General features: G+C 37.7%; 1 protein-coding gene across 2 annotated transcripts in view; it reads right to left on the reverse strand.

Moving 5' to 3' along the window:
* MSR1 (macrophage scavenger receptor 1) overlaps positions 1 to 25,187 on the reverse strand; it is a gene marked incomplete at its 5' end in the record, with an annotated part of 57,705 nt that overhangs the window by 15,090 nt on the left and 17,428 nt on the right. The window contains 4 exons of one of the 2 annotated variants that reach the window (XM_081220946.1): positions 7,387 to 8,427; positions 12,103 to 12,156; positions 17,519 to 17,608; positions 20,530 to 20,610. In XM_081220946.1, the coding sequence (XP_081077072.1) occupies positions 8,417 to 8,427; positions 12,103 to 12,156; positions 17,519 to 17,608; positions 20,530 to 20,610 (236 nt within the window). In that variant the 3' untranslated portion in view covers positions 7,387 to 8,416. Of the gene's footprint in view, positions 1 to 7,386; positions 8,428 to 12,102; positions 12,157 to 17,518; positions 17,609 to 20,529; positions 20,611 to 25,187 lie in introns of those variants that run through there. The other variant, XM_081220945.1, reaches the window with a different exon arrangement.

Raw genomic sequence — 25,187 nt, forward strand, 5'->3', positions numbered from 1 at the left:
CACAATTTTCTTTATATATGTTAATATATTCCATCAGGTTAGGTGGTTTGACATATCTCTGCTTTGATTCACTGCAGTTTAACTTTCTAAAGGCAACCTTACTATTCTTATTCCCTAGATTTGGAGGAAAGAGTAGAGTACTGATAATTTCTATATATTTTTAAAAGTCTGTGTGTAATATTAAAATATATAAAATATTTATTACACAAATAGCTCATTCATATTTTTATGAGATACCAGACAAAAAATAAATAATAGATAATTTACAAAGGTTTTCTAATCTAATCTGAGAAAATAACTTCAAATATAGTGAAAGTTAACAAGTTCACTAGTTATTATTGTTTTGTTTATTGAAGGCTTATTTTTAAAGGAGGAAGCAAAACATATATTAAATATCTTGGAATAGAGGAATAGCTAAATTAATTATAGTATACATTAGATGGATAGTTTTAGACTCATTAAACATTCCTGTCAAAAGAATCATACAGAAAATAGAGAAAAATGATAACATAAAATTTAAGTGACTAAATTAACATTAATGTTTCATTTTAATGTGCCAAAAATATTGATATATAAAAAGATTAGAAGGAAGTATCCAAGCATATTGACAGTAATTTTGTAGAGGGGACAGAAATCGAATATAAAATGTTTTTCTTATTTTCTGAAATTATATTATTTTTAAAACTAAGATTAATTTAATTAAAATAAGTGGTGGCCAGATAGTCACTAATGTCCTTACTGTTTTAAAGGGTCTCTGATTCAAGTTAAGCTGAAATTCATAAAATTGAGGGAAAGAACAAGCTCAGAATGAGAGATATAGTATAATGTCATTTATATAAAACACAAAAAATAATACCATCTATCATCTATGCAAACATACATATGTAGTAAATATATAAAAACATGAATAGAAAGAAACATGTAAATTCCATGATAGAAGTTTAACCTGGAAAAGCAAGGGAGACAGGCATAAATGGGGCTTCATCTGTGCTAGTTAACATGATATTTCTTAAAAGAGAAATATGTGTAGTCCGTATGGTAAAAGGACAACACCTCTAAAATGCGGGTGGTGTGTACATGACTATGTATTAGCTATTTGTTGTAAATGTTCTTCCTTCTTTTCTTTATATTTGAAATCTATTTTATTTAAAGGAGAAATCTATTTTATTTAAAGTCCCATATTCACGGGGACACTGATGGAGCCATCTATGAGCCCAAAATAAATTATAAAAGTGCTTCATATACAAGTCTTTTCTTGAAAGTTAGGAAAAAATATGATGAATCTAAGATGCTTGAGACAGGAAGGGGTCGGGGCACAACCCTTAAAAGAATGACATAGCCATTGAAGACACAACAAACTGGTTAGAACTAGGTCCAAGATGGCAGACAAGTTGACTTCCACTAGACCTTGAGCCTCATTATACGCTCATTGTAATACATCAGCATACTAAATGACATACCCACAGGCACCATGACGGTTCTGAGGCCAACCATAAAAGGCCAACCATAAAAGGCCAAAAAGTAGGCAATGACCCAATTCCTGGAAATCTCCACTCCGTCCCCAAAACAGTTGGAATAATCCTCCCACTCATTAGCCTATGAAATTGCCCAGCCTATAAAAACTAACCACCCATATTTTGGGGACTCTTGACTTCTGAGATGCCCCATACCCTGTCTATGCAGTGTGTATCTCCCTGAATAAAACTTCTTTTACTTTACTATGGCTTGCTCTTGCATTCTTTCCTGCACAAAGCCAAGAACCCACACTTGGTGGTAGTCCCAGGGACTCACGCGAAACCTGGGACGTGACCATCCTCTCGTGCCCCACTTTCTTTCTTGCAACAAGCTCTAGTAGACAAAATTTTAATTTGAAAAGCGAAGTCAGGAAGAATGTGGACTATGGGGTGTCTTTGCATTGTGTCCATCACTGCTACTTGAGTGGAAGTAAAGAACTGTGGTTAAAATGTAAAATGACTTTTGAGGAGTGTAGCCATTTCATTTCAATTACTATCACATTGTTTACCTCATGGTCATGCTTTCTTTTTTTTGTATCATTTATTGGAATTAGGATTTAGGGTTAAATTTACTACTCAATAGTAATTATTATATTTGAGTTTCAAATGTAACAAACATTTTTTTTTTAAAGTCTGGTTGTAAGTTGACCCAGAAGTCCTTGCAATATGGCAAAATTCCTCTAGAAAGGGAACTGATTTTTTAATTTAAGATAATTAGCTTAATGAGGTATTTAGCTATGAAAGGCACATCCTGGTGTGAAATAAAACTCATTTTATGGCAAGACAAGAAAAATTTAAACACAAAAAAATTTCCTCTGCCCTTTGGATTCCACTCTCCCTTCTACTGTGCATTGTGTATCTGCCTTATGCATCAACCAGACCTCCCCCATCAGCAGAAATACCTGCTCAACCATAAAGAACAACATTCTCCTAGCATTAGCAAGACAACTCCTTCAAAGATAGCATTCCTTCTTGATCGTGTACGGGATCAAATGACTTACCACGATGACCCTTAGATCTGGATTATGTAAACTGTCAATAATACATCATTTGATGTACAGCCCTCCACCTCAGAAAACTTATATAACTATGCCTTGACTTTTAATGGGCGGAACAGTTCTCAGACCTGAGATGTTGTTGCTGAGTTATAATCCTCAAATTTGGCCCGAATAAAATTTTCCATTTCTTTTTTAGATTGACTGATTATTATCTTTTTACACTGGATATCAGATGTTTGGAGAAATAGGTTGAATTTCTTGGAAAAATAATTTAACAGATTTTGAATCTTACTCCAGAAGTCAAAGAAAACAAGTATTCTGGAAGTCCCCAAACGGGGTAAAGAGGAGAAACCAGAGGGAGATTTCAGTGGAGCATGTGTGCAAAGTATTTTGATGGCAGGGGAGAGACTGAGGGTGGCCAGTGAGGAAAATATGGAGTCTAATCTAGCCAGGAATTTCGACACAGTAAAGTCTAAGGTTCAACTTGAAAGTTGTAGACTCTTCTGCTCACATTTTCCTGTTACGAATAAGCTGTCAGTAAAATTCTCTTAGATCCCCAGGTGGAGCTAGGGAACATCCTCAAATGAAGGGAGAGGTGTGGTGCTCAGTGTTGGAATGAGTGACATGGGGGTAAAGGAGCGATCACAGATGCATAGGCGTGTGAGTTTCCTAGGGCTACGATATTAAATGGTCACAATTTGTGCAGCTTAAAACAACAGAAATTTATTCTCACAGTTCTGGAGGTCAGAAGTCTGAAATCAAGATGTCCGCAGGGCTGTTTTCTCTTCAAAGGCTCTGGGGAGAAATCCTTCCTTGCCTTGTCTTAGGTTCTCATGACTCCAGCCGGTCTCAGTGTTCCTTGGCTTGTAACCGAATCCCTCTAATCCCTGCCTCTGTCTCCAGCTTTTCACCATGTCTCTGTGGCCTCCTCTTATAAAAACACCAGTTGTTAGCTTTAGGGCCCACCTGAATCCAACATGACCTCATCTTAGCCTAACTACACCTGCAAAGACCCTACTTCCAAATAAGGTCGCATCCTGAGGTTTCAAGAGCACCTGAATTTCTAGAAACCCTATTAAACCCACTATCACAGCTGTGGCAGGGATTTGAATGAGGAGACATGGGGAATATAATTTTTCTGTATTTTCGTCAATCTACTTCAGACAGGAGGCACTGGAATTGCCTTAGAATGTGAGGTTGGTGCTCAAACAATTTTATTTCAGTATTAAAGAACTAACCCCCAAGATTTGAGGACTGCAGAATAGCTGGGTAGTAGACATTTGGTTACACTGGAAATTAGTGACTTAGCAAAGCTAACAATGATGACACTGAACACCTGTAGTTCAGCGATTGAATAATTAAAAGACTGAGAATGTGCTGCATCAAAAAAAAAAACTGTACTAAACCTCAGATGATATTGAGTGAATCAATTATAACTTAAAAGTTCTTACTTCGCAGTGGATTAAGCAGGATATGAGTGACAATTCAGGTGAAGCAGGGGATGAGAATAACTGTAGTACCCCAGGAAAGGGTCAGGATCTGTAGGTTAAGCCACAGTGGGAGATATTTCTGGGACACTTCATGCGCAAGCAAGTAACTGTGTTGTTCTAGGGAATCTCGTCTTGAGACTCACATTGTAGGGCAATGCATGGCCAGAGAAGCCAGGTTAAGGGAGCAAATGATAGGTTGTGAACTGGGAATACTTTGGTGGTCCAGTGGTTAGGACTCCATGCACTCACTGCCGAGGGCCCGGGTTCAATCCCTGGTCAGGGAACTAAGCTCCCACAAGTCACCTGGTGCGGCCAAAAAAAAGGCTGGAACCTATAACCTATATTTGGAAAGTGCTTGAATTGGAACAAAAGAAACAATCTTGTATTAGTGTAAGACTACATGTACTGCAGAACAGGAAGCCAGGACCTGGTTCTCTGAAGAAAGCCATTTGGTCCTCTGAGGTCGTGGAGGTGTGGAAGTGGCCTGTTGGGTCTCTCTACTCTATCTGAACTCCAGCACATAACTGAAGGAATTTCAAATTTTGCTAATGCAAAGGACCTGGCTGGAACCGTATTGATGTTTTTTTTTTTTTTTCCATCTCATTAGTTCTGGTGAGAGTCAGGCTGTAAGTCAGCTGGGATAACTCCTAAACAGGACCAGTGCTAACCACTGGATTCATTGCTGATTTAAATCTCTATTTCAATTTACAAGACATATTAGTTACACATACTACAAGGGAACACATGCATTGTGTTAATGGAATACTATATGTTTTTAGTGCCCATTTATGGAATCATATAAAGCTTGAAACAGCACATAAGTGTCAAGAATGAGCATCTAAGTTAGCTGGAGACATCACTGCTCAGGTACACTCTGCTCTGCTGAAGCCTAGGTGGGCTACTGAGAAAAGGACAGTGTGGTTAAACAAGAGACACAATAAAAGAAGAGGACATCAAAGTAACCACATTATACTGAAAAAAAAATGTTCAAATTGAGCCAGTTACTGAAATAGAGATAGAATATTAGCAGGTAGCTTCTTCCCCTTGTGCATATGAGTAATTCTCAATACAATAATGGAGGCTAGGTAAGCATTCTAGAAAGACTATGTTTCTGAGTTAATATACTTGGGGGAAGAGACTGGAGGCAATGGCTGGAATGGGATAGGAAGGAAGAAACATAAACTAACAGAGATTAATTGAGAATATTTTTTGGGAATTTGACCTAATGGAGTTCATATTGTAAGAACTCTTATGTTAAGGTCTTTCAATGATGAGGCTCATTCTAGAAAACCAAATTGCTCTTTATAAATCTCTTTCTCTCCCTTCCTTCTTTCTCTCTCCACACCTTCCGTATGACATATTTGTGGTATTTATATATAAAAAAATATAAAGCTAGTTGTGGGAGTGTTGAATGGAGTCACAGCTACAAATAGGGACTTTGGAAATTAATACACCAGGCTCTGTGATTCTGTTCTACCACTCAGTGGTGAGCTTCAGTTTCTAATCCATAAAATGGAAATGATGATAGGACTTACCTCAAAGGCTCTTCTGAAGATCAGATGAGATAACACACTAAAGCCCCTGCATTAGAGAGTAAATATTTTCTAAAAGCTCATTATTATACTTATTTCATGTTTGGAAGAGAAGCCTCTACTTTGGTCAACTGAATGCTTGGAGAAAGACCAGAATTCATTTAAGGTTGGGCTGAGTCCTCAGCAGAAATCAAATGAAAGACATACAGATATTTCGTATCATTGTATGAGTTTCAAAATAAGACATTTCCTCTAAATTCACATCCTAATTACAATCTTATTGGGTAAAAAGCACAGTAGAAAACACTAACAAATGACACATTAGTAATTGGCATGTTGAGGACATAACCTAACACAGAGTGTTTCATTGTATGGCCGCAAGTCTGTCTGCTTGAAACACAAACACTTTTAAGTTAGGGTGAGAACACAGCAAACTATTAGGACAAGCTTTAGAACTTGGTGCAGACTGGTTTTCTCTTTATTATACGTTATTAAATTTGGGGTAATTTGTGCATCTGAACTGGGCATTTCAGCCTCTACTTTTGTCTAAAGAAAAAACCCTTTCTCCCCTAATTTGGAAAGTTTAGGTTCGTATTTGACACACTTAAGAATCCCTTTGCAGTCTGGGGTGCCAGAAAACTGGTGAACCGAATCCCCTGGCATTGTCTCCCAGGGTCCCTGGGATCAGGGCCATCAGTGGCAAGTGTGGACCAAGTACTGCTGGAGAAGAAGAGGGCTCCCAGGTACAGAATGGGAGCCTGTCCCCCCGTACAGAATGGGGTAGGAAGTCCTATCCAATTAAACCACAGGCAAAGAGATCCAACTCCTCTTCAGATGTTTGCTTTAACTGGCCAGTTTGCTACTGGCCAGTTTGCTACTACTGAGGATGATCTGATTCCTCTCTGCCCCTTTTTTTCCTGGAGACTTTGGTGTCAAGTCGGCACAGACCCAGAGTACCACTGACAACTCTAATTTGTTTCAACACTTCTCAGAGCTTTTTCATCAGCAGCGTCTTGGGCTCATACTTTGCTCCTCAGAGCCTGGAACTCCCGTTTTATTAGCCTGACATTTTGTCCTGACCTCTGTTGACAGCTTCTGGCCTCTGGCGTGCACTCTGTTTAGTCACTCCTTTTATTTATAACTTATGCTCTTTTGCTTGGCTCAGACTCATTGATTTGTGATCTGGTCACACTTGTGCTGCTCTATCTAATGTAAAATCTTATCTGATTCTCCAGCACCTCTTTTTGTCCATGGCATTTATTTAGCTTCTTGCATTTTCATTTGGCTTTCACTCCTGTCCAGATTACAGATTTTAAATGTCTGCATTATACCAGCGAGGAAGAGCAGCTCCAGTTCGGAGAGACCACGACCACTGAGAACTATGCCTTATGAGTGTAAAGCACTTTATAGTATTACAGAGCATCTGCGTACACACAATATCTTATGTGACCCTCACAACAATCCAGTGGGGTAGGCAATACGATGCCCATTTCACTGGGGAATGAATGGAAGTGGGGAGACACACCTAGGGACACTACTGAGAATTCTACTAGAACCTTAATGTTGTGAATCCTGGGACTATGTGTTAAACCTTGAAGGAAAGGAGAGTTGAGAGAATTCAATCTGTTGATTAACAGAGAGACATTCAAAACTAACATGGAATCCCACATTTTTCCTTTTCTTAGTTTGCCTTTTCTTACATTTTCTCCTTTCTCACTGTCAGCCCTTTCTTCACCTACACAAAATATCTCCAGTTCTACTGAAGTATTTATTTTTCTCCAGGATCTATACTGGATATTTAAAGCATAAAGTACAATGAGTTGTGTTAAAAAAATTTTTTTTTACAGTTTTTATTCAATAACATAACTAGCACACTTAGGAACTTTGTTTTTTACATGTGCTTTTACCAAGGATACTAAATGCAGCAGGCTGGTGAAAAGAGCTTTTTAGACTAAAACCATTTCATCATTTTTTTTCAGCATTTTTTTTTTATGATCAAAATATTCTTGCTTGAAACAGCTAGGTATTTTAAGGAAACAAGTTTTGTTTTTTGGTTCAAAAATGTTGAATGAACTGCCCCAGCTCCACTTGAGCTCACTATAAAACGTGAAAAAAAAAATGCCATAAACTGGAGAATAAGAAGACATGAATGAAACTAAGCAAATCAAAGTCAATTTACCTTTGTAAAATTCTAAGGGATTTAAAAATCTTGACCTACTCTGAACACCTGTGGAGCCCTGTTCCTCCCCCCATACACCTCTGCTCTATTATATAACTGCCTGTTTCCATGTCTATGTCTTTCTGGGACAATCAGTTCAGGAATTCCAGGGACAATAGCTATCTTATAAGCTACTTAGTCCCGCTCCAGGAGGTACACAATAAACATATGCTGAATGAGCAAACGGATTCTTTTAGGGCATCCCTGTCTCTGGCTGAGACTGGTATTTTTGAGGGTAAAGAATGCACAGATAATCGGTATCCATGAGATTTCTCCTGGAACCCGATGGGTTCAGGAGACACTAGATGGGTGGGTGGCAGAGGGCTCCTGGCCTGGCTCTGAGGAAGGTAGGAAGAGCCCGCCAGTCAGTACATGGGAGGTGTCCCAGCTCAGGACGGTGGTGATGGTGGGGTGCTGGAGTGGGTAGAGGTATGAGCAAGGGAGCAGAGACCCAAACAGTACCGAGGACCAGGAGAGGAAGGCATGCGGAAGCCAGGCACCATTCGGGAACCAAGGTTGTTTGGAGGAGCCACAAAGGGATCTTGGAATCAGCTGTGCTGTGACTTGTCCAGAGGTGATGGTCCTTTTAGTGAGATGGTAGCACAGGGTGTCCCGCCCAACCCACCTGATCTTCAAAGGGGCCTGCCCTAATATGATCAGGGAGTTATGCTGGTCCTGACACATACATAAAGAGGAAATAAGAATGAAATTAGAACACTCTCTAACACCATACACAAAAATCAACTCAAAACGGATTACAGACCTAAATGTAAGACTAGATACTATCAAACCCTTAGAGGAAGTCATAGGGAGAACACTCTCTGACATAAATCACAGCAAGATGTGATAGATCTTTTCTGATCTATGTCCCAGAGTAATGAAAATAAAAACAAAAATAAACAAATGGGGCCTAATTAAACTTAAAAGCTTTTGCACAGCAAAGGCACCCATAAACAAAATGAAAAGAAAACCCACAGAATGGGAGAAAATATTTGCAAATGAAGTGACCGACAAGGGATTAATCTCCAAAATATACAAACAGCTCATGCAGCTCAATATCAGAAAAACAAACAACCCAATCCAAAAATGGGTGGAAGATCTAAATAAACATTTCTCCAAAGAGGACATACAGATGGCCAAGAGGCACATGAAAAGATGCTCAACACTGCTAATTATTAGAGAAATGCAAATCAAAACTATAATGAGATATCACCTCATACCAGTCAGAATGGCCATCATTAAAAAATCTACAAACAATAAATGCTGGAGAGGGTGTGGAGAAAAGGGAACCCTCCTACACTGTTGGTAGGAGTGTAAATTTGTACAGCCACCATGGAGAACAGTATGGAGGTTCCTTTAAAAACTAAGAATAGAGCTGCCATATGATCCAGCAATCCCACTCCTGGGCATATATCCAGAGAAAACCATAATTCGAAAAGATACATGTACCCCGATGTTCACTGCAGCACTATTTACAATAGCCAGGACATGGAAGCAACCTAAATGTCCAGCGACAGAGGAATGGATAAAGAAGATGTGGTATATATATACAATAAAATATTAGTCAGCCATAAAAAAGAACGAAATAATGCCATTTGCAGTGACATGGATTGACCTAGAGATTGTCATACTGAGTGAAGTAAGTCAGACAGAGAAAGACAAAGATCATATGGTATCGCTTATATGTGGAATCTTAAAAAATGGTACAAATGAACCTATTTACAAAACAGAAATAGAGTCAGAGATGTAGAAAACAAAGTTGTGGTTACCAAGGGGGAAGGTGGGGTATAAATTTCAAGATTGGGATTGACATATACACACTATTATATATAAAATAGATAACTAATAATAACTTACTGTATAGCACAGGGAACTCTACTCAGTACTCTGTAATGACCTATATGGGAATAGAATCTAAAAAAGAGTGGATATATGTATATGTATAACTAGTTCACTTTGCTATACAGCAGAAACCAATACAACATTGTAAATCAACTACACTCTAATAAAAATTAATTTTAAAAAGCTGAACCAAAAAAAAAATAAAAGAGGAAATCAATGATTATTTTTGTTATATTTAAATCATGCTTGAAAAATATTTTTTAGAAGTATAGCAAAATAATTCAATATAAATTTTCATATACCAGAATTAATTGAATATGTGGGGAATCAGTCACTTTCACAGGGAACAAATTGGTACAACCTTTTGGGAGCCATTTGCAAGAATCCATCAAATTGTAAAATGCATGTCACCTTTGAACTATTGATTCTACTGCTAGCAAATTCTCTATTAAAAAATATTCCCACAAGATCATGTAAAAGAGTGCTGAATGTAGCATTGTTTCTTAAAGCCAAGCTAAAGCAAAGAAAAATCATCAAGTGTTCATGACTAGGGAACTGAATGATACATTATGCTAATTATGGTAGTGATATATAATGGAATAGTGTGTAGCCACTGAGAGAAAAGAGCCACATATACTGCCATAGCAGATGATTGGCATTTTAACTTAAATAAGGAGAAAACAGAACACACTGTATAGATGTTTCTGTATTTGATTATTTCTGTCTTTTTGAAACATTATGGAATTATATACTCTCCATGAGGGGCTGGGTACATGGAGAGGAATCTGGAGGCTATGTACACACACACACATTTATACACAGAAATCTCTCTTAATACTTCCTCAAAGAAAGCAAGCACGTAAACTTCAAAACAGCCATGAAAATATCTGTAACTGAAAACATATCTGAATGTATCTGAAAAAAAAATTCAAAGCATTTGATAACCTCAGGTAACAAAAGGCAGTGTGGGTGTTAGATTAACAGGCTACAAAATAAAGGTGTCCCTTATTTGCCAAGCTTAACCAGAGTCAAGGTTAAGAAGCTCAGAGAAAGTCTCAGGAAAAGGAGAAAAGGAGATAAAGAAGAACCAAAGATAAAGATAAAGGTAGAGATAAAGATAGAAATAAACATGCAGATAGAGAAGAGTTACACAGGAGCTCAGTGAAAATAAATGGAGTGACAAGGAGAAAGGAGAAGAAATGGAATAAAAAGTAAAACAGCAGATCAAAGTGATCACATCAAAGAATCAATGGACACAAAGGAGAATTTTTCCTATTGTTTCTATTATCTTAATATAATAATAACAACAATAATAATCATTGACTAACACTAAGGCATTTTGAGGAGACACACAATACTCAGTGTTGTTCAATTTAGGGGAAAACACACTTCAACAATGCAACAATTATGAAAACAACTGTAGAAAGCATCATGTGGTTACACCATACTTAAATGGCTGGCATTCACAATAGTGACCCTAAGTTGCCTAAATGTGGCATCAACACAGTGTATGAGGTAAAAATAATTATTTTTACTAAGACAGAGAAACTGGGACTGCAGTTTTTAAACAATAATTACAACTGAAAACTGCTAGATTTGGGGATCCATTAAAGGATTTGCGAAAATCTGTCTAAAACAGACCCTTGATGGGTAAAGATTATGATAGCTGTGTGTGTATCACTTATTCTCTCTCTCTCTCTCTCTCACACACACACACACACACACACACACACACACACACACACACACACACTACGTGCAGCTCCATCTGGGAACACAGAGGAGGAACACTTGGTTTCTGAGAAATCAAGTGTGGATTCCTCATTCCCTTTCAAAATCCTTTCATTTTATCTGGTAGATTTGGCCTAGACACACAACCATTGACTTACGGCACTTCGACTACTGAAGATATCTAATATTTAGTTTTCAAGATCCAATTTACAGATTCTCTACATTGGAACATGAGGTCAGCATTCCACCCACAGAGATCCCTGTTGTGAAATCTATTCTGTTGCAGTTTTGAAGGTCTGGGATATCGAATACCATTTTCAAGTTTTTATCAAAACAAAACAAAACACACAAAAATACCCCAGCTGTCAGAGAATTAGCTTATTCTTATATTGTTCAAATTCCTATATGTAACATTTCAGTTATTTCAGTTAGTAGGTAGGGAGGCTGTATTGTTTCTATTCATAAGCTTGATTTTCTTTCAGCAGATTGAAATTGGCTTGAAAATTGAACAATTTTCTATGTGAAATTTTTAGAAAATTACACTCATCACAAAAACTAAATACAAATGGGTAATGAGATTTAGAGTAGTATAATTTAACCTATTTGTTTTACACCAGTTAGCACAGTTTATTTGTAGAAAGCTGTGGCTGACTTCCAGAGAATCCCCATGGATCAACACTGAAGTTCTCAACCTTTGCCTCAAGCCCAGACCACCACTATCACAAGCTTGTCTATTACAAAGGCACACACAAAAAAACCAAGAAACCATAAACTTACTTAGCATGCTTCCACTCCCTTTTTCCCCCTTCTGGCCTTTTTGTCCAGAATATCCTTTAAAAAAATAAAAATAAATAAAAGGAAAAAAACTTTTTTTAATTTAGGCAATTCACAGTGCTTGAAATGCAGACAGAGCAACACAAGGTCCTCTAGAATAACAATGTATAACAACCTGCAGATTTCCAGACGTAATAATGTTGATGATGATGATGATAATAATAATAACAGCTATCATTTTAGAAACACTCTTATGAACTTAGCATTTTATGGGTAGGTTCTTTACATACATTATCTCAGATTACTTACCAGGACATTAAATGTTCCATTTTCCTAAAGTAGGCAAAACTGAGGTATAAGCAGTTTGCTTGCAATTATTCACGCTCCTTTTTCTCCTCCTTCTTTGGGTCTTCCTCCCTCTCCCAGAAAGCCTGGTATCCTCCATCTCATCCCAAACCTTGTTTTTCCGTTCCCATTACAATTTGTCTGTCTTGTTTTCTATTTCTTTTGTGTGAAGCCTAGCAAAGATGGAGCTGTGAATGAATTTCTGGGAGTGGTGAGATCCCAATTACCTCAGTCTTGGGGGAAGCTGGGAAGGTCTGAGGGGTGTCTAAACCTCTAGATAGTTACTTTTGGCTTTGAGAAACCTCATTCACATACTTGAGAGGTGTGCTACAGACCCTGTGCTAATAAGGGTCAGGACCTTATATGGAAACATTGTTAAGACCCTGCTCTTTGCTAATGGGTTGCTATTTCACCTAAGGTTCCTAAAGCTATATCCAGAGGTTAAGCCCTTAGTACCAACAAGAGAATTCAACGATGACAACTGCATCTCACTAGAGGGGTGCTGTTCTCAAATATCGATTCTTCTTCCAAGAGTCGACAGATGTCTTGTAAGTAATCACCTTCCTGGCATAAATGCAGGATTGACCATAGAGCCATCTATCTCTAAGTCAAAATCTTCATTAATGTTCTTGATTTCCTCCAGCAAAATCAAGGACTGTTCTCCTTTCATCCAAGAGGTCAAAGGGCATAGTTCAAAGATCATGAGCTCTGGAATAATAACAATCATTTTAAATTCTCTTGTGTTGAATTATTTTGCTCTGCCGCTTATTAGGTATGTGGCTCAAAACAAGTCTTCTGAGCTGAGTTTATTCTTTCAAATGAAAAAATAGTACCCTCCATTGCAAACTTACCTTGAAAATTAGCAACAATGTTTATAAAGGGCCTTGCTCTTAAGAGATGCATGTAAGAGATGGTAGCTCTTATTTGTTTTACAACATCACTTAGCTAGAACTGTCTGTGATTTTATTTTCAGTGAATGAGAGGATTTTTTCATTTCATTTCACTTTTTTATGGCACAATTATTTTATATTTTATTTTGCAGTTTTAATCATTATTTTGTTGTTGTTTTTGGTCTGTTTCTCTAGCTTACTTTGCCTCATCCATGCTTTGTTTTCGAACACTTGTCCTTATTCACACTTAGAGAAGATTTTTTTGATGTCCAATTTACCAGATTAAAAAAAATACAAAATAACGTGAGATGAGTAACATGAAAATTGAGATTTAGCACTTAAAAATAGAAACTATTTCCAATTAAAATTTAATTTTGAAATGCCAACCATTCCTTATCACAGTATAATAGTCTTTAATTGCTCTGCATATATGATTACACTGTACATCATTAAATTCATTTTTTAATTGTGATTCAGTCATTTCAGGTAATATTAAATTGACAAGAATCATTAATTTAGCACAAAGTACCTAAAACCTTTTCTTTTTTTTTTTATGTGATGGATGGCTTTTATGAGATATAATACCAAAGTTTAAGATTTCCTCAAGAGGAAAAATCTAAGATATTAAACAAAAATTGGGGTAGGGGGGTTAAAATGGTGTAACTGATCGGTTCAAATTCTTTTCAGAGAAGATAATATAATAAACAAGCTTAATTTGATCATTCTAGCATTATTTTCAGAATTAGAAAATAATTGTAAAATTACTCTGGGAAGTCTTTTCATGTTGTAGTTTGTCTTGGGTATTTTATTTTTTAAATAAATTTATTTATTTATTTTTTGGCTGAGTTGGGTCTTTGTTGCTGTGTGCGGGCTTCCTCTAGTTGCAGCGAGCGGGGTCTACTCTTTGTTGCGGTGCGCGGACTTCTCATTGTGGTGGCTTCTCTTGTTGTGGTGCACGGGCTCTAGGCGTGCGGGCTTCAGTAGTTGTGGCACGTGGGCTCGGTAGTTGTGGCTCTCGGGCTCTAGAGCACAGGCTCAGTAGTTGTGGTGCACGGGCTTAGTTGCTCTGCAGCATGTGGGATCTTCCCAGACCAGGGCTCGAACCCGTGTCCCCTGCATTGGCAGGCGGATTCTTAACCACTGCGCCACCAGGGAAGTCCCTGTCTTAGGTATTTTAACGATACCTTGATCTCTGTTCAAGCCAGAGATCTGAACAAATGACCCATTCTTCTTATAAATAAAAAAAAAAATGTTTTATGTCATTTTAGCATAATTCAGAGATTTCCTCACAGACGACACTTGGAAATCTTTTCTCACACTTGAACACACTAAAAACATCCTTTCTGGAGAACAGGGATTCTTCCCTCCTTTATAATGACACCTTAGGCTAAAAACGAGCCCAAGGGCTTTGTCAAAACCTGGAGTTAACCACCTCCTGTCAGATATGTCACTCTTCTGTCAAAAATAAAGAACTAATATTTCTGAAAGGCACTGAAAAGTAAGAGGTAGACGGTATGTAATATACCGCCACTCTAACTTTAGATATCAATATAAGAGGAGGTATTTTCAATAGCATCATTGTGACTTCAAACATTTTCAGAGCCCCTGCCATGAGCCAGGCACTGGGTTCCTCATTTTCACACACAGGAACACTTAGCCCAGCCCAACTCTTTTCACCTACTTCAATTCAGATGTGACACCTTCCCTCCTCTGCCTAATGCTTCTTTCTATTTCCTGAATGCTTCACCTTCAACCTTCTTAACCTTCCACAATCTTTTTAACCATTCCTTCCTCTGTATCTTCAACAACGTCTCTATTTTACCTTGCTGTCAGCATTTAAATATTATTCAAATTCACTTTCAAAGAAAAAACAAAAACAAATGAAAAAACCGATCTCTTCCTCCCCCTCTGAAGAGCCAGACTGCTCTACCCCGATGTCTACCAGCCTCATCGCCAGGCACCCCTGGGCATTCCCCAATCTGGCTTCCACCCCACTCCACCCAGCCCCACCACAACTGCCCTCGATAAAGGCAACATCCTCACAGCAACAAATGGAGAGCTTTCTGTAGACTGCATCTTACTTGACCAACTTTTGAAACTCCTTTGGTTTTTTTCACACCGCCTTCTCTGGGTTTTCTTCCTCACTCTGGCTGCTTTGCTCTTTCTGCTCAGTCTGTACTTCTGGAACCACTCAAGGCTTTATCTTAGGCCCTTTCTCTTCTCACTGTTGCCTACCCATAAAATATTACTAAAATCAATAATTATTAAAATTCATGGACTTCAGTGAACATTTATATGAGCATAGCTACAACTTTGTCTTTCTACCTCTGGCTTCCCCTCTGAGTTCCAAACCCATATATTCGACTATAAATATCTCCATGAATGGCCCAGAGTGTTCAATAGCTGTTTGTCAAATAAATAAAGGAATTCGTTGTGGCCTATAATTTTAGACATTCCTAAGAAAGACCATAACTCACCCTTAGAATCAGACTTTGAATGGACTCCAAGAGTCTAACTGGAGAGAAGCACATTATTTACACTGCTGGAAAACCTAGTTCATTTAATGAGGTTCTATTCGGAGTACTCTAGGGATTTTGAAGATATGTAAGGTTACACTTCAATTAAGTCCTCCAAGCTCTCTGCAGTAAATCTGTCTGATGGTAAATGCTCTATAAATCTGCCATGGATCAAGAAGAAAGTCTTCTCTTTCTCTTCTTATATTTGTATACTTTATCAGTTAAGGACTGTGTCTTATTTACTTCTCATTTCCCTGCACCAAGCACTGTCCCTTGTATATATATATATATATATTGAGTACTTAATACATGTGAAAGGAAGAGGGCAGGGTGGGGAAGAAAAGGGGAGCAGGAGAGAAAGTAGAAAATAAATAGGGCTGCTCCTTCTTAATCTTTTTGCTTTGAAATCACTTTGCTTTGATATCACTCAGATAGTCCAGGCTGTGTCATTAACTAGAAAATGACAATTAGTAGATTTTATTTCTAATTTTATTACCCTCTTTGGACTCTTGTAGAGGAAGAATGCATTCACTGTTTTAATCTGCAGTATAACTAAACTAGTACCAGGCACTGCTGCTCATGTTTCTACCACATTTGAGTCTTTTAATAAGGAAGTAATCTCCTGAGAATATCTTTTGTCAAGGGATTTATTACCTCTACCCCTGCTTTCATTTTTACAGTCTCTCTTTCTCCAGTTTTCTTCACCTGAAGATGTGGTTCTCAAAGTGTGGTCCCTGATCAGCATCTTCACTGTCACCTGGAAACTTGGGAGGAGTAAACATTCCCCAGGGAGCCCAATCCCTAACCTACTGTATCAGAAAGTCCTCCGGGGGTGGAGCCCAGTAAGCTGTTTTAACAGGCCCTACAGGTAATGTCTGCTCAAGTTTGAGAACCACAGATGTAAAGAAATCCTGTGCATCTTTAGGCCAGCTCTAACACGACTTTCTTTGTGACATCTTGTCTTGCTGTACAGAGTTAATCACTCTACTTTCTACTTCCACAGCTTCCAGCTTCCATTACTTTTGCCCCACTTTACAAATGTTTTATTACTTACCACTTGGTAATACAGCTAAATGGTTCTGCATCTTTCTGTCCCCTGCTCTCTTCTAAAATTTCTGTGTACAGTTCACAATTCAAGCTTAGGCTAGCGGCATAAGGAGTAGAAATAATATCATCATGTATGTCAATTGTAAAGGGCCCGAACACGGTGATTATTAAGTACTAATATACAGTAGCAGGCAGGTTATCTTGCAAAGGATAGGATTTCAGGTCTGCCTGTATTTTGCTAACTGTAACTTAACAGGGTTTGGTGGTTTTGGTTAAAGGGGTGTTTATACTTTGCTTGTTTGTTTTTCTCTACCAGTCTTTCCACTCTCTTTATTCTAAGATAGATACCATTCTTCATGATGATTTATAGTGGTGTGTTAGTTGACAGATCCTCTGTTGTGATTTTATATGGAACTATTTTCCTTCTGGACATAGAAACTTTCCTCAGGTAGACAGAAATCAGTTTCAAAATGTTTCAGATCACAAAATAAATTGCATGTGAGTGCTGCTATTCATACTATGATGACCATTGTTTTTGTTATCTAAGAAGTTGAAAGGAATATCTATGATCTGGTGTTTATTTTACATATTCTGTGAAGAAAATATGCATTGTCATAATACCTGGCCTCCCGGTCTTCCCCACTGATCCTGGGAATCCTCGACTTCCAGGAAAACCAATGGCTCCCCGATCACCTTTAAGACCTGGAGGACCTACATGGTAAATGAAGAAACCCCCCCCAAAAAAAACAGTGGTAATAATTCATTTTGCATAAAGATTTGAGAGAATAATGAAACAATCTAATTTCACTAATAGATATGAAAGAGGTGAATCTCCAAATGGAGGAACAATGTCTTTCCTAAAATTTCACGTGTAAAAATTGATAGATAACAGTAACAGTAAGTAGAAACATTAGTGCATTTAGTACACTGTAGATATTCAATATGTAACAGATTGTCACTACAAATAAAAACACACAAGAAAAAAAAATCTTAGAGTTTTAACTGGAAGCCTTAAATAGTCTAATCAGGAATCTTCAAATGGCAAAATTTTGCTATAGCTGAAATGATAACTTTGAAATTTAAGCTAAAAATTGGATTTTTAAGATTTGTCCCAGGAAAATCACAAGTCAAGCAATGAGAAGTATCAAAGAATATTTATTAAAAAAATACTGAGGCCCTAGTGCAGGAATATATTACTCTATCTCTCATGCTCTTGTTTTTACATACTCCATTGTAATCCCAAACAATAATGTAGCCATATGTGTGTGTGTGTGTGTGTGTGTGTGTCCCAGGCACAGGGAAAGTATTCAGTAAACATTTTTTAAAGTAAAAGGTCATAGGTAATTCTCCTTGGCATGCTTCCAAGGAAATGGCACGCTGAAAGGAACTTCTATTATATTATCTTGAGATAAAGCACAGTTTAACATAATATCCGCCCCAGGACATGAGTAACAATTGTAATATATTTAATGTACTGACTATTTAATACTACTAAGCACTTATATCTTCTCAGATTTTCATATCATGGTTTCGAGTCAAGCTGAGTTTAGTGGGCTCAATTGCATGTATAGGTATTTTTTGTTTGTTTTTGTTTTGTTTTGTTGGTACAGGGTTTCTTTTGTCTTTTCTTTAAACACTCCCATTGTAATATTTATTTATTTATTTGTTTGGCTGCACCAGGTCTTAGTTGTGGCACATGGGACCTTTTAGTTGTGGCATGTGGGATCTTTAGTTAAGGCATGTGAACTCTTAGTTGCAGCATGTGGGATCTAGTTCCATGACCAGTGATCAAACCTGGGCCCCCTGCATTGGGAGCACGGAGTCTTAGCCACTGGACCACCAGGGAAGTCCCTATAGGTGGGATTTTAGTAAACCTGCTTAAATCAGGAAGTAGAATTATCAAGACAGTCCATCATATACTTTTAACTTCCCGATTCCCTACCAAACATGGGGCAAATAGGCAATCTGGCAAAGAACAAAACAGAATGCAGCAATTAGGTAGGAGAGATGCCTAGTAAATTGAATATTTTTGCTGCAGTGCACCAAATCAAATAACAACCTAATAATCTAAAAGAGTCAATTTATCACCCCAACAATGAAATCTACCTCTCTTTTTTGAGGGGCCAGATAATGCCTATTTGTGTATATGAGCAATACCAACAGCAGCAGACTAAACCCTCACTTAAAGAATCAAAGCAGCTTTGCAACGGTATCTTTCTATGGTAGTAACAAAAGCTGAAACTTTTAAATCCCTCTTTCTATTTGATTCCGAAACAGCTACAAAAGATGTTCCCAAGATGAAGCTTTGGAAGGCAAGTTGTAGCCCAGACTGAACTTTTATGGTTGACTTATAAAGCTTTGACAATTGCAATTTGTAATGGAGGAGTTGACAGACCTTTGACAATAGCCGCTCTGGCAGATAATATAACACTGGTTACTTCCCCTGCTTATGACATTAATGCACCATTGCTAAGATCTGCTGGGTGCCAGTCAAGTAGAAAGACTTTTCTGGACAAAGAATCTTACCTGGTATTACTTCAAAGGCAAACCAACAATTTATATATATATATATATATATATATATATATATATATATATATATATATATATATATATATATATATAAAGAATTCTAAAAGATTTTCTTTTTAAGGTAAACTTTATATATTGGCTTTTTAAGCACTATGATGTAAAGGGCTGGCATGTGTCAAATTCACGCTTTTCATTTTTAAAAATTGTTTTTCTGATGTAACCTGGGCTGGTTGATGCATTGATCAGAAAGAAGAACAGTTTATATAATCAAAACACAGAAAAATAAGAGGTCCCTGGTATTTAGACATTTTTTTGGCAGCACAAACTATTCTAGTTATCATTAGACGGAGCAGTATACTCCCCACTTTCAACAAGCACGCAGGTATTTGATTTCTAGCCATGAATAACATGATGATCATGTTACTGTTAGTATCTTTATTTTTTTGAGAGCAAAGAAAGTTCATGCTCTTTCTCTTTTTCTGTCTTCTATTATTGTCTTTCAAAATATTGCTTTCAAGATTACAGAAGAAAATAATTTGAAACAATTTTGCTCTAAGTAAGATACAGAGAGTGGCTGACAGCAAAGGGAAAAGTCATCTGTATTCTAGTCAATATTTACATTGAGATTGCATAGGTTTAAGCAGATAAATTCCAGTTAAGGACTATATAAGGAGTATAATCCAATTTGTCTTTGATTTACATTAGTTGTTTTTTTGTATCTTAAAAACCAGGTAACCTCCAAATATATTCAATGTGAAGATGGTTTTCATATTTTCCTTCACATGTGACCTAAAACTAGGTCGGCCAAATACTGTTTGCAGTCAGTGATATGGACAGCACTCTCTAGACTTATGAACAACCCCATGTTGTTAAAACACTTAACTTTCTTTAAAATTCAAGAGTCACTGCTTACCATTCAGAACATGATAGTGATTAGGCTACCAAAACATTTGATATCCCCTCAACACACACACACATACACACGCAGACACACACACACACGCCACACAGAGAATCAGTCAAATAACTCATTCCCCCTACACACATACACAGCTGTACATTACCTAGCCCTGCAGTATATGATGGAGTAGTTACCATACCTACTGGACCTGGAATGCCTGGTGGGCCAACTTCTCCAGTGGAACCTCTATCTCCTTTTTCACCTGGAGGTCCAGGAGGACCTTTAAAAAATAAATGACAATTACTGATCATAGGCTTAAAGCATAGGTAAAATAGATTTGTCATTTGTCAAGACAGTGACATAGGCCAATCCAAAGCCTTTTATTTGTTGCACAATTACACAGAATGAATGAGACTAACCTTCCTGAATGGAAGCCTACCCTGCTACTGAGTAGTGCAATGAGATAGCTCTAAATTAGACAACCTAATAATGGACTAAATACTTCGGTGTGCCAAGCAGTTTTCTAGGTTCTCAGATCCTGGGGGCAGAGCAAGACAGTGAGTCAATGATGGCACAAATCCACATTAGTATTGTGTACCTACTGGGTATGAAACCCAGTGCCCCTAAAACGGAGCTCCCTTGCCAAGTTTACGATTAACCTCTCTATCCAGAATTTTATTCCCCTTCTTGTCCTACCCCTGTTCCCCTCAGGATTGAGGAATATCAAAGACAAGGGGGATTGAAACCAAGCAGGACCCTGCAGGGCCTTCCTGGGTACAAAACCCCTCCAGGTCCCCTGTTTCTTGTTTGCAGAGAAAAAGGCTTTAGTTTCCTAGGCCTTCCCTGAGCCCCAGAGAGCAGGCACAAGGAGTTAACAATGAGAGAAGTGAGGGGACGCAGGACCAAAGGAGAAGCAGTCAAGCAAGGTAGCTGGAATGATAGTTCGGAGTCCTAGCTCCTCCTCAATGGGTATACATAACAATCTGACACATACCCTTGAGTTGATCTGTAGAAACTAAGCCCTTCACCCATGTGGAGGATGGTGACTACGTGCCGACCACTAGTATGTAGACCCCACACTGGTTGGAACCAGAAGGTTGATGATTACGTTTCTGGGAACATCACCCTGTTACCTCACCACCAGGCAGGTTTCACTATATTCATTTAGATGCTCTGTGGAAAATGTATAAGTCAAGTCATGTGTGATACCTTCAAGGGAAACAAAAATCCACACAAAGTAGACAACCAAAAACCCTATCATTGAAAATGATACCCTCGGATATTAGAAAAATGCAGATCAGCAAGAGGAGCAGTGGTTGAAGACTTAATGGAGGAGGTAGGATGTGAAGGGGGTTTTGAAGAATGGGTAGAATGAGAAGAAAGAGAACGCTGGGTAAGTGGGAGAGACGCGGGGAAAGGCAGGAAAGTGAAAATGAATAAAGGACTGACTTTTCAAGTAAAATATTAGGTAGAATCCCTAGATAGATACAGACTTTATAAAATAAGTTGGAGAGGTTGCAGGGAAAATTTTGACCACCTGGCATGGCAGTTACCAAGGTGCCCCCCTAGTACTGAGTTTGATCAACACTGATTTAGTCATTTGAATTTTCTGTGCCCAGCAAAACAGATATCTAGTGGTCACCTCTTTAGAATGATGGCACTGAGTATGTCCCTCTTCTACATGGAGTGCCACAGGACAAGGGTTATTCCTTTCGTTTAAAGCAGAACACTTAGCAATTTCTTCTCAATTCCAAAAGGAAGAAATGAACCGGGACATACCATAGAATAATCAAATAGTGATGTTTTAAAAGAGTCATTGTCAATTTCCGTGGTTCAAGGACAGCAAGGATAACACACAGCTATGTTTAGCATCACTGGTTAGAGAGCACTTGTTTACAAATTTTAATCAGGTGGGGAGATATGATACTTGAAAAATTCTAAGAAGGGGCTCCATAAATAATGCTAATCTTATGAGTAAGTATATTCTGTCCATTTTCTTTGCTTCTTTTGAAATCCTTGTCCCTTGCCTCTCTCCATTTTTCTGAGCTGTTTCTGATTTTTCAAGGTCCAACTTGGGTTTTAGCACCTTCCTTCGCTGGTGACTTAATTTTCCAGATATCATTGCTCTTCTCAATGGCACATCATCCATTTCCCTTCATACACACCATTGGGCTGTAAGATTTTATTGCATTTTCATTACAATAGTAACTCTATATATTATAGGAAATATAAAAGCCTAGAAAAAATGAGGAAAAGACAATACATAATTCTATCATCTTAAGAGAATAATCACTAATATTTACTTTCTGTTTGTGTTGTGTGTGTATTTTTTGTTTTTTTTTTTACATAATCATCATGCAAACTGCATACTACTGAGCATTAAGTAGTTTTAGTAACAACTAGCAAATTCTCCTAAGCTATAGCTTAATGTTGGAAACATATATTAAGGTGTCCACAAGAGATGTCATGGTTCTACATCAATGGGAATCCACGCATCTTCTATCCCTGCAGAATGTAGTTTTTCCCAACAAAGGGGTTTTAATTCCCACAACCATGAACACAGCTGCAGTTCATTCATCTCTGCACAGTGACAATGGAGGGGGCAAGCAGGACAGAAAGACTCAGTTTGCAGCTTGAATTTTGCTGAGCAAACTGAAGGGAAGCAAATCCACAGTACTCCAGGATCGCATTTTGAAAAAAAAATTGCACACGAGAAGACTTTGATTCAGTGATTAGGGCTCTAAAGCAAGACAGACATTCCAGGAAAAACTAGATGGTGTGAGACAAGAAACAAGGGACACAGATTAGCTCTGGGCTCTTAGCCTCTGAGATCAAGAGTTTTCACCATTTCTTTAATAAATAAGAAATGGAACTCACTATCTTTTCAATTATTTTGCATGTAACTATGTATAGTAACTGTACACAGCTCAAATGTTGGAGCATTAACTCAATCATAACAAATACATCTATGCTATTTTATAAAATTCAGAGTTAAAGATCCCTCTTTGTCTATTTCTATATAAAGATGCTGATACCAGGTGCCTGAATCCCAGAGTAAGAAAATGAGGTAAAGTCTTTCCTTCAAGAGTTCTGAGTGTGTTGGATATTACATTTTTATTGTTATCTTAGTCTTCATGTAACATTAGTCTCACCCATTACATTCTGTTTAAATTCTATAATTTGTTATGTGTCTTCTACTGCCTAGAACAAAATGTAGAAAGTATCTCAATGGTTTAAGTGTCTTTTCGATATTTTGGAGGGATGGAAGTACACAGATCATATACTACTTTCTCTTAGCTTCTTATGTAGAACTTTCGAGAACATTATCAACATAATGCTCTCATCTACCTTCCAAAACTGGTCTCTCCAATCCTGCTGTTGCTCACTTCCTTATCACACTGCAGTTGGACTAATCTAGAGGGTTTTTATTAAAATCTGGTCTGAATATATTTTGTCTATTCCACCCTCATTCATTCATTTATTTCAGTTTAAAAACAAATGTCTGCATCAACTGTAAAGAAATGTAGCCATTTATTCTGCCACATTATGGAAAAAAAGAATGAAGAACTTTAAGTCTGAGACTTCGAGTCTATTGTAGTCACCTTCTTGGTTCTGAGTTACTATTTAACCTTTCAAAATTCTATCCCATAATCACATCAACAACCACCTCTGTGCATCAATAATGGACATAATGCTTCCCGGCAGCTCTCTTGCTAACATATGTCAAAGGACACTAGATTAATATTGTTCAAAACATCTGATTTGCCCTAGTTCAAGAAGCCATAAGAATTCCACTATTTTTCATCATCTTCAGTACCATCTAACTGCAAAGTTACAGGGATAATTTAAAAACGCTATTGTAGTAATTTGCCATGAACAATTCCCTCTATAAAACACACCATCAAATCCGTTATTAGCTGTCTCCCTATGATTTTTTTTTAAGGTAAACTAAGATATCTACTTAGCCACAGAGATGTACTGATTTAAAATACTCAGTAGGGCTTCCCTGGTGGAGCAGTGGTTGGGAGTCCGCCTGCCGATGCAGCGGACACAGGTTCGTGCCCCGGTCTGGGAGGATCCCACATGCCGCAGAGTGGCTGGGCCCGTGAGCCATGGCCACTGAGCCTGCGCGTCCGGAGCCTGTGCTCCGCAACGGGAGAGGCCACAGCGGTGAGAGGCCCGCGTAACGCAAAAAAAATTAAAAAATAAATAAAAAATAAAATACTCAGTAATTAAAAAATATCATAGATCAAAATTACCCAATTTACTGGGAAAGAAAACCCAGGAACATCACATCATTTAAAATCCTCAAATGATAACATAGCACTAATAATATCTGCCAAAATTTCCAGAGCTATGCTTCTCCTTGTCATGTTCATTATGATCATAAATTTCCTACTTTGTTCTCAATCTTGCCTCACATTTAGATCACCATAAAAATCTGGCAAGTCTTCTAGGCTGTTGCTATTTAAACCTCTTTTTTTTTTTTTTTCCTTCCAGTTTTCATGCTCACTGACTTAGAGATGTTTGATCTGGAAGAGGCCTTAAAGCTTGCTTAGTCAAACATAATTAGAGAGGTGTGAGAGAGTGAATTCCCAAGGTCTTAAAGCCAGTTGGGTAAAATCAGAACTAGAATACTTCTTTCCTGATGTTCTAGGCTATACTTTTCCAAAATTAATTGATTTCATTTTTGGCATCTGTTCTTTCATTATTCCTGAGATGAATTTTTCTTTTACATAGTGGTTAAAGACACAATTCATTTCTTAAATCCCAATGATTAATTGCACAAATCTCCAAATTCAAATTCTATCAATCACTTCTTCTTCTTTATCATGACAATTGATCAATTGATACCTT

Source organism: Mesoplodon bidens, assembly GCF_964165515.1.
Source record: "Mesoplodon bidens genome assembly, chromosome: 20".
Classification (NCBI taxonomy): domain Eukaryota; kingdom Metazoa; phylum Chordata; class Mammalia; order Artiodactyla; family Ziphiidae; genus Mesoplodon; species Mesoplodon bidens.